This window comes from Acanthopagrus latus, chromosome 15, assembly GCF_904848185.1.
Source record: "Acanthopagrus latus isolate v.2019 chromosome 15, fAcaLat1.1, whole genome shotgun sequence".
Classification (NCBI taxonomy): Eukaryota; Metazoa; Chordata; class Actinopteri; order Spariformes; family Sparidae; genus Acanthopagrus; species Acanthopagrus latus.
The window spans coordinates 7690984-7701182 of NC_051053.1; the positions used below are offsets into that span (position 1 = coordinate 7690984).

At 43.7% G+C, this 10199-nt stretch overlaps 1 protein-coding gene across 1 annotated transcript in view; it reads right to left on the reverse strand.

Annotated features, from left to right (window-relative positions):
- Positions 1-4295: 4295 nt before the first annotated feature.
- The window catches only part of drgx (dorsal root ganglia homeobox), a 6385-nt gene continuing 481 nt past the window's right edge, over positions 4296-10199 (reverse strand). Inside the window, exons 3-7 of the mRNA XM_037124072.1 lie at positions 9422-9522; positions 8594-8695; positions 6705-6877; positions 6237-6349; positions 4296-6135 (exon numbers count right to left, since the gene is read on the reverse strand). Coding sequence (XP_036979967.1) covers positions 5768-6135; positions 6237-6349; positions 6705-6877; positions 8594-8695; positions 9422-9522 — 857 coding nt within the window. The 3' untranslated portion in view covers positions 4296-5767. The remainder of the gene's footprint in view (positions 6136-6236; positions 6350-6704; positions 6878-8593; positions 8696-9421; positions 9523-10199) is intronic.

A 10199-nucleotide genomic window follows, 5' to 3' on the forward strand; every position in this document is an offset into this window, starting at 1 on the left:
ACAGCCAAGGCCAAGGGTGAGTGCAGTGACATATTTGTATCTGTTGACACCATAACTTCTCCTGGTGTCATTACTCTCACTCATCACTCACAGTAAGCTGGCAGTTTTACATTGTCTGTGAAGGGCCTTTAAAACTGTGCTCATGATAAACTTGGATCTAAAATGCATATGTTACATAATGCAGAACATCAGTGTCAAAAATAATAATTTCCTTCTTCCAACCAGGGGCCGGAGCTGTCTCGTGGCCTTCTTATGTACTCGTGCTCCCTCTGTTGTGTTTGTTAAATAAAACATTCGCACATTCAGATGCAACAAGGTAACGTCATGGTTAGGTTCTGATTAAATTTACCGCAGCTGTCACCTTTCTCAGAATATCCAGTAGTTCATTAATAACTTCTGACCTGGAGGCCATCCATGTCATACGCATCCACAGATCAGCTACACACCAAAATATTGTACTGACTGGCAAGGTCAGTGTCAATGAAACTGGTGCAGAAATGAATGAAAGTTAATGAAAGTTAAAAAAAAAAAAAAAAAAGTGCCATGCAACACCTTTTTTTTTTTTTTTCTTAAAACAACAGCAATGTTTATGTCACTCAAAAAAACTTAACACCCAAACAACCCATTCTGTCCACTGGATGAATCGACGTACATCAAAAAAGGAGCACGTTTATGGTAACTGTCCCTTAATTGTGTTCCTTTTTGCGACGGTAATCTCATATCGACCTGTCATCGTGATTTCTCTTCATTCTTGCATGTGATGCGGTTTATTTTTGTCTAGTGACGGGCCCCCAGCTCTAAAACCTGACACCGAAGAGGCCTCGTTTTTGGAGGTCCAAAGCGAAGACGGAGCAGCAGCAAATCTGTCACTTCTGGGAGCAGAAAGGAGACCACTAAATGTTTATTAAATGTCAGCAGCTGTGGAATAAAGTACAATTCTGTCAGTCAATACCTTTCGTAGGTGAATGTGTATGTGTGTGTGTGTGTGTGTGTGTGTGTGTGTGTGTGTGTGTGTGTGTGTGTGTGTGTGTGTGTGTGTGTGTGTGTGTGTGTGTGTGTGTGTGTTTTCTTTTGGAGATTAAAGCCGGGAAGTTTCTTGTGTCTTTTATTTATCTGCCTGAAGATGTCCTCTCTGACACATAAAACTAATTGAAAATGAAGACAGCAGGCATGTGTGGAAGGTTTAACTTCCATCATTTTTCAAGTGTCTCTTTCAACACGAACAATGCCGTAGACTGAGCTCTTGTCTTACCTTCCAGTTTTGTAATCCATAATTTGGGCCTTCTTCTAAACTCTTCAAAAGGCTCCGTCTCCCCTCCGTCTGATCCGATCCGATCCTGCGCCGTCACCTCATTCGATCCCCTCTCTGGCTCTTTCTATTGACAACAATCCAAAGAAAAAAAACCTTCACATAGTCCACAGTCAGATCTTCGAGCATCTGACCAGAGGCAGGCAGCGCGGCTCGGAGGCTGGAGACCAGACAGAAATAGAGGAGTCGTCCCAGAGAGAGTCCACCATGGGGGCGCAGAATGAGGGCTTGAGCTCGCATGTGGATCTGTGAGATCCTTTGGTGTCGTGTGTCAGACGGATGAAACAAACAGCCTCTAAACTATTTATAAATCCGGACAGCTAACTGCCTGCCATTAGCAGCGAGAACTAGCTGTCACAGACTGGGGAAAGTGTTACAACTGGTTGAGGAAGGCAGTTGGGTTGAAGCCAGGAGAAAAACCTAATATCCTGGAAATTGCTTGTGCGGTTGTGGTTCGGGGACGGGGATGGGGGGGTCTGTAGTTTGTAGTTTGGGTGCTCCTTTGGGTGACATAAATAACTCAATTTGCTCACACCCTCTTCACTGTACAGCACTGACAAGCACTATATGGAGTGTCAACAAGTGGCTCCTGGTCACCACCCACCTGCTATCATCACCATACACTTGGCTGCAGCCTTCTCTTCAAGCTAGAACCATAAAACAGATTTTTTTTTGGGGGGGGGGGGGCAGATCTGTCACGTTTCCTCGTTCATTTTCTTCCCTCGGGAGGTTTTCGCTTGATGTCACATCCCCGGACGGTTTGTTTCAGTGTGAATTCGACACTCACTTATTACAGCAGTACAAGCCCTAATCTCCCTGGCTACAGCCTCACTCACCCCCCGGCAGAAAAAGGCCACAAGGCAGAGGAAGGGGAGGAACCGTACCTCCCCCCGCTCCCTCCCCTCCTACAGCCTGCTGCTATAATAGGAGATTGCTGTAGCAGATAGTTTCCTGGGATTCTTGGCGGCGGGTGCAGGGCCGGCCTGGCAAGTTGATGGACACACACACATGGGCCTTAATGGAGACGCACTCCCCCACATACGCCCGCACACACAAACACACACACACACACACACACACACACATTTGGTTTTGTATACAGCTCACTAAACTGCGAGAAAGGCTGAGGTAATCCCTTTTTTAACTAATCTCTCTCCTCCCCTCTAAACAACCTCCACCCATGCCCACACGGCCTTCACATCCACCATTCCCCCCCCCCCCTCCACGCTGGACTCTTGTCATTCAGCAACATCCATCTTTAGAGTTCCTCCATGCAGATGAGATCATTATCTCCGCTGATCTCAATCATCCAGAATTTGTGGCTTGCTGCTACATCATCTTGTTTATCTTCTCACTTTTGGGCCTTCTGTACTCGGCACTTATTAAAAAAATGTTTTGATTAATGAAATTTCATTTGCAAAAGCCTCCCTCAGCAAGACTCGCTCAGTGTGAGTTTCTACAAAACGCTCAATTCTCCCACTGAAGTTTGAGGCCCCGCTGTGGGGAGTCTGGACAAGTTTCCTGCTCACTACGCCCCTCTAGTGGACAAACTGGGAACAGGCGTTCAAACTCCCATTTTTAAATTGGGCTCGATATGTTTGCCTTTTTTGACACACATCAGAGACTAGTTTTTTGCACCGTGCAACTTCTCTTCAACATAGTTGTGCTGTGAGGCTACAGAGGGCTGTAAGCATTGATCACAAACGCTGAGGATGCTCTTCCTCGCCGTGCTGAGTAAGGAGGAGCAGAGCTGTGGTTATGTGGCAGACGGCAGACAGGCACATTACTTGCTGCATTAAGATATGCTTTGTTTGTATTATGTCCATTTAGAGATTTGCCTAATTGATTCTAATTGATTGGGTTATTGATCAGCTCTGCTGCAGAGATGATACCGGCTGTTTTGGCTTTCCGGTGGACGGGCCTTGAATCCACTTTATGCCTGACTTTGGAAGCTGAGTTCTTGAATGGTAAAAAAAGAATTTAGGTGTTGCTCCCAATGTCAAGCAAGAGAATTGTATGCATATGCCAGAGTTTCTTGGGCATACTGTCTCTTTCTATGTGCCTTATATTGTCTGTAGACGGGTGCATGTGCACAGCGTCTCCCTGTTTCAGGACATATTTCCCCACATCCCTGCAAAATATTTCATTACCGCAACAAAAGAAGCCCATTAACTGCACTGTAAGAACAGAGTTCAACTGCTGTCCCCCATATTCACCATGTTTGTCTGCTTTTCTGGCTGCTCTCCAGCTAATTTGATATAACAATGCTCCACAAAACCGCCTCAGGACTTTTTTTAGGTGACAGAAAATTATCAATGATGCCACATGCACAGCTGAATGTCAACACCAACTTGACTTGTTTATCAAATATTAAAGCAGTGAATTATGGGCACCATGCAGAACTTAATGATGATCGGAGTCATTATAACTTCAGCATCCTTTGTTTTGGCTAATGATTAAATTCCACAACTACTGTATTCAATTTTGGAGAGACTGAATGTGTTTTTCCACGTCTTTTGTGCGAGTTGGCTGGATTCCGTCGTCCATATTGGTACATTTTTGGAAAAAGGAGCCGATTTGTATAAGGATATTGTGTTATCATTAGCCGCCATGTCAGGGGGCTTAACATCTTTGCTCTAGAGCTCTCTCATGCACTTAAAGCAAAATCATTATATTAGGGCATGATGTTTTTGGTAATATTATTTAGGCCATGAATAGATACAGTACCTGCTATATAACAATATTATTTTACGAAATATATTATACAAAAAAATAAGTTCTGATTTTCAACTTTATTTCGATTGCATTTTGACTTTTTTTTTTTTAATCTCCAATTTATTTTTATGGTAATGTTTGTGTTTTTTTTGTCAGGAAGTACGGTGTTCCCATAAAATAAAATCCCATCAAACCTTAAAAAGTGTTATTGTCACAAGAGGGCGGTTCATAGTCAGTGAGAGCATCACTTTATTGAAATATTTTTAGGGTATTTACAACATGCACACATAATGGTGTAAAAAAAAAAAGAAAAGAAAAGAAAAAGAAAAAAAGAAAAAGAGGATGTGAGTGCTGTGTACTCTGTGTACAACCTGGCACGACTTCTGACATTATCTCCCTCTTCTGTGTCACCGGGGTGTCGCCTCATCAATTATTGAACCAGTACTTCGTGGTAATACATAATTTCTTATCAATTATTCATGATAATGTGTGTGTAGTTTACTTAATTGTGTTATTGACTATCAAAAGTAATTTCCTGAAAATCCTCAAGGACGCAAATTGAATCAGGCCAACTACTGGTCGCGTGCTCGGCGGTTAAGTATTCTCAATCTGATCAGCTGATCCCTTATTCAGGAGTCCTTCTGTTGAGGAGAGATATTTAGGGGCGATAAATCCACAGACGTATTGCCTACAGCGTGAGGATGGAGCCCTGAGGTGATGAGAGATGATGTCTTTCAAAATGTGAATCCAGCGTGGTAATAAATAGCATCTATCACGTTTAATGGGGTTCACTGAAACAATGCTCAGGGTGAGGAAGAGAAAAAGAGGAAGAGCGCTCCTAAAAGTAAATAAATAATAAGAGTCACGGTTTGCTCTCCTCTCCCGGCTTTAAGGGGAAACTGATAAATAATGTATTGGAACAGATGGCTGCAGCGAGAGGCAACAGGAGAGGAACATGAGCGACTACATCTTTAATTGTTTTAAAGAACATGTCACAACAGGACCGGCGTGTTCCCTGTCTGCTGACGCTACAGATGTGCTAACAGAGTGGAAGGGACGACCGGCGCTCTCCGTTCACCGGGCCTGCTTCAGACCTCGCCCCGGGGGCTTCCACACACGGACGTACTGCATTCTGGCACATGTACACATTTACATTGAAAATGGCTGATTAATATTAAAGTGCACTTTCACTTTAAAAATCAAAAAGAAGGAGAAGATTGTTTGAGCCCCTTTACTGACCTGACGGCATTAAACATTATATTGCCTAAACTCCTCACAGCCCCGCCGACCAGTTCTACACTTACAGTTTACATGCATGGACATTCACGATGTAAGCATCTGTCCTCTTTATGAAAAAAAAAAAGTATCAGGGTTATTTAAATTCACATTATCAAGTAGGTCTTTTGTTCGCACACACACGTTGTTTCTATGTCCGTCCATCAAATAGAGTCCACGAGTGCACGAAGACACATATAGATCCAAAACCACACTTGTGCTTCTACGGGGTTAACGAGGCCCCAGATATTCAGCATTTCTCACAAACAATAATAATTTACTGTCAAATAAATATTTCAATGTTTTCATCCATACATTGGGATATAAAGTCTCTCCAAGGCCTTTTCTGGAGTCAGTCGGTAGTTGTGCTTAAGTTGCTCATAGGACCAGAGTAGAGTAGGAGTAGTAACGACAGGCACGATCACACAGATTTAGAGTATCAGTACATCCACGTTTGAGTCCGGCGCCTCACTTTTTCTCCAGCGGGTCCTTGGAGCAGTGAGGGTGTTTGTCAGGACTGCCGCCCAGCACCTTGCTGGCCGGGCTGGGACTGGAGCTGTCTCCTCCTCTCCCCACGGTGCTGGGCACCTCGATGGCAGGGCCCACAGCGGGCCTGGCCACCCCGGAGGCGCCGACTCCCGACAGGACTCCCACGCCGCCGCCAGGCCCGGTTGCAGCGCCGAGCAGGTTGGCGGACTGCAGCACGGCCTCCGAGTGCTCACGGGCCTTCATGCGCAGGGCGGCCACGCTGGCTGTGCGGTTACCCTGACAACCGTAGGGCGGCAGGAAGGACAGGCCCATGGGGTCGGAGACGCAGCAGGAGCACAAACCATTTCCTGGGAAATAAGAAAAAGAAAAAAAAAAAAAGAGGGTCCCATCGTCATCGTCTTCATTAACACCGTCCTGATTTTGCAAGATGACTGAGAATCACATTTACCTTTCAGTGTGGCGACCTGTGAGAGGGCCTGGGCGTAGGTGGCAGAGTTGAGGAGGGTGCCTGGTATACAAGACGGGAAGAAGGGACCACCTGGACCCACGGTCCTGTTGATACTGGAAACAACAGACAGACTGTATCCGATCATCCAGAGAAACGTTAACAGACGATTCTCAGAGCACACCTTTTCTAGAAATATCTACAGCTCTTCTCTAACTTTCTGCACTGCTGAGCTGGATTTCTCTCTTGCTTTTATTGTTTCAAAGTCAATTCATTTGAACGTGTTTATGAAAGACATTTGACAGAAACGACCGACGTGGCTGTCAAGAGTTTTCCGGCGTCAGTTATTGACGGGAAGGATATTGCCTCTTATTTATTTCCGTCACAGTCTGCAAAATCTGGACCAGCACCCTTTTCCTGTCACAGATTCCTCCCACATATCTACGAAAAGCCTCCGTCTCCTCCTCTCACCTCTGCTGCATCTCCAGCGGCTCTTTCTGTTTCCTGCTGTGGTCCACCGGGGACTGAGAGTTGATGCCGCGGGATGGAGGAGTGCCCTCGCTCATCTGCTCTTTGCCTCCCTCAGGGTCTGTGCTCCCTCGCTCCGTCTTCCTCCACTTCGCTCTGCGGTTCTGAAACCAAACCTGCGTGAGGGATTAAAAAAAAAAAGAAAAAGAACAAAAAGGAAAACGAAAAAAGGGAAGACAGAAAGAGAAAACAATTCAATTAAATGACTAATTAGATCTGGATACCGCGCACACATTTGCAGTTTGCGACCATTAGTTTTATGTATTGAAAACAGCTTTATATATCCGGGACACATTTTCTGAATCTTCTCTTCTTTTTGAGAGACGGGTGCAAACTCAGGTTTCTCTCATCGCTTTGTTTTGTCTCCCAAACCCCAAAAAGAAGGTGTTTGAACGCGTCACACCAGCGCTCTAATGTCCCACAGTCCCTGACTTATCCCACCCCACCACCACCAAAAAAAAAACTTCCCCATCCACCCGGCTGAGAACATATAGCCAAGTTCTGGTGTCTTAATCGAATGAAGGTCACTGCCTATAACAACATTTAATTGAGCAATTTTTCATTATCATATTTTAATGACTTCCCATTGACAGTTGTGCTGCCCGAGAGAGAGGCGGCCATGATGAAGTCGTTTATTTCCCTATTTAGTGATTGTTTGACAACATCAGATTCGATTAGGACTCGGTTCTAGCAGGCATTAATCATGATGTGTGAATGGAGGTTAGAGTCGGCGTGCGTGTGCTCTGCATCCCCCTCCCATTGTACCCGAGGTACAAATGATGTCAACAGCCAAACAAAACGCGTGCATTCATTCGGCATAAAGAAAGGACAACATTTTGGTGGCAGGACAACAATACAACCAATGGACTTATCTCACCCCTGCACCTTCCAGCTAGAAGTCGCGCACCCCCCCAACACACACACCCTCTCTGAATGGGCTATAATTGCTCCATTAATCTCAATTTGCGGCGTGCTCTTAATGCGGGGGAGGCCCATTGACACTTTACAAAAAGGGGGGCACCAACACTACAACAGAAAGGAAATTTATTTTCTAATAATAATGTAAGTTTAATATCCCTGCATACTGCGGTGGATTCATGTTCAGATTTAATAATAGGAATGCGGTAATCGGATTAGGAGGGGGAATAATTTGTTTACAATCCCTAATTTACAGCGCCGGATTCCATTATCAACCCCGCCATTGGGTTTAAGCGATAGTAAGATGACCCTGGGGAACAAAAGGCAAACTATTATATTTCCCACAATTAGATCTGCGCGCACAACAAAACCCAAAAGCAAATCTGGAATGCAGGAAATTACATACAGGACACATAACTTAATTACATCTGGCCAAGTTTATAACGGAGCATATGTGGAGGGCAGGAGCGGAATATAAATTGGCAAATTTAAGGTGTGTGTACGTGTATACGTGTGTGTGTGTGTGTTTTATTTTTTGCAGTGTGTTTTAAAGTGTGTGTGAGTGTGTGACAGAGAAAAAGAGGTAGAGAGAGAGAGAGGGAGAGAGAGAGAGAGAGAGAGAGAGTCAGAGCTGCAGGCTTTGCCCTCTTTTTTAAAAGCACATATCGTTTTCTGCGCGCGTCACGGCGGAGGGATCTGCACGGATGATGTATTCCTACCTTTGAGACGCGGACAAATTAGTGAGGAACATTATCGCTGGTTAATTATGAATGACCGATTAATCAAGCTAATCTAATATTCACCATTATGTTGATGTTATTAAAGTGCATCGCCGGAATGACAGAGTGGCTTAATTTACCCTCTCTCCCGCCTGGTCAAACGTGCCCCGGACACATGACGCTGCTGCAGCCTACCTGCACCCTGGCCTCCGTCAGGTTGATCTTCATGGCCAGCTCCTCCCGGGTGAACACGTCCGGGTAGTGAGTCTGGGCGAAGACAGCCTCCAAAGCCTCCAGCTGCAAGGACACAACACAGTCAGGAAGTTTGGTTCTGTACTGCTGGACTAATGTGTCATTTCATGTTTGCCATATTGTTCTTTCTTTCTGTCTTTCTGTCTTTCTTTCTTTCTTTCTTTCTTTCTTTCTTTCTGTCTTTCTGTCTGCCTGTCTTTGCTCTTTGACTTAAGGTTAAATGCAGAGAACCAGTTTAACTGCATTGTATAATTGTTGTCTTCTTTCTTTCTTTCTTTCTTTCTTTCTTTCTTTCTTTCTTTCTTTCTCCTGTTACCCTGATTCGTTCTATAAACTGTAAAACTCACAAACTTTTAAAAGGGATAACAGACTACAAGAAATTGCCCCATTTGATTAAAAAAGTAAAGTAAAACCTGAAATAGGCGTAAATATTGGCCCTGTACGTCAGAATGCCTGCATGCTCATGGAGGGCAATTTTGCGGTTAAACCCACGCATGATCTGCAAAAGGATAAATGTTTATTCAAAGATTTAATCATGTATTTCCATTTTCACATGTCTTTTATTTAAGGTTGTTAAATCAATTAAGGTTTTCATTTTATCTTTATTTTTTTGTGTAGCACAAATGTCCGTCGAAGTCCTTTATTTTGAAAACTTCACCGATTGTTTTATTCTCTTCCTGGATATTTAACACGTCCCTGTTTCGCACCTGAGTGAGGTTATTTTTAAAAGATATTTCTCTCTCTCTGTTTCCTCCCTGTAAAAATAATTACCTGTTGCAAGGTGAACGTTGTTCTGTTTCTGCGCTGTTTTCTGCGGAGAAATCCATCATCAAAATCAGCCGGGGCGTGGTTGCCAAACCCGCTCGAATTCACTGGAAAAAATAAAAGAAGAAGAAGAAAAAAAAAGTTTATGGGAGAGAATTCAGTCAGCCAATACAATAATGTGTGGATCTAACTTATTTCATTAAATGTGTTACAAAGACTTTTAAGATTCAATATGTCGAATATAAATGCGGACCAAAAAAAACAAAAAAAACAACAACAACAACAAACAAACAAAAGAAAAAAAAACACATTAAAACTACACATATTGGCCACAGCAGAAATGATTAGGGAATTTATTCTCTGGCACATTTTCTGTTTCCATTAGTTGCATGAAACATTGATGTCGGGTGTCTGAGGGGAACCATGACGGACTAAGAGGCATGACACCCAACATCTGTGCCCGGGACAAAACGCCCCTTCTGCCCCGGGGCCAAACCACCAGCGCTCTTCACCAAAACAGCCGGCAGATTGACTGAGAGGGGGAATCCGACTTAACCCTTTCTATCCACCTTTGAATTTGTGGGGAAATAGAAAACACCCGCTGATTAAGACTGAGAAATGTTTATTGATGACCATTAAGCGCCGAGGCGGCCGAAGTTTTTATTTGTAAAGATTTGAAATATCTGTTTGGAGTAGAATTTATTTAAATTTATCACTGCATAAAAATAAGTTTCACTTTCATTCTCATTTAAAGACGACCATTAGAAAAAAGAAAAGAAAAAAA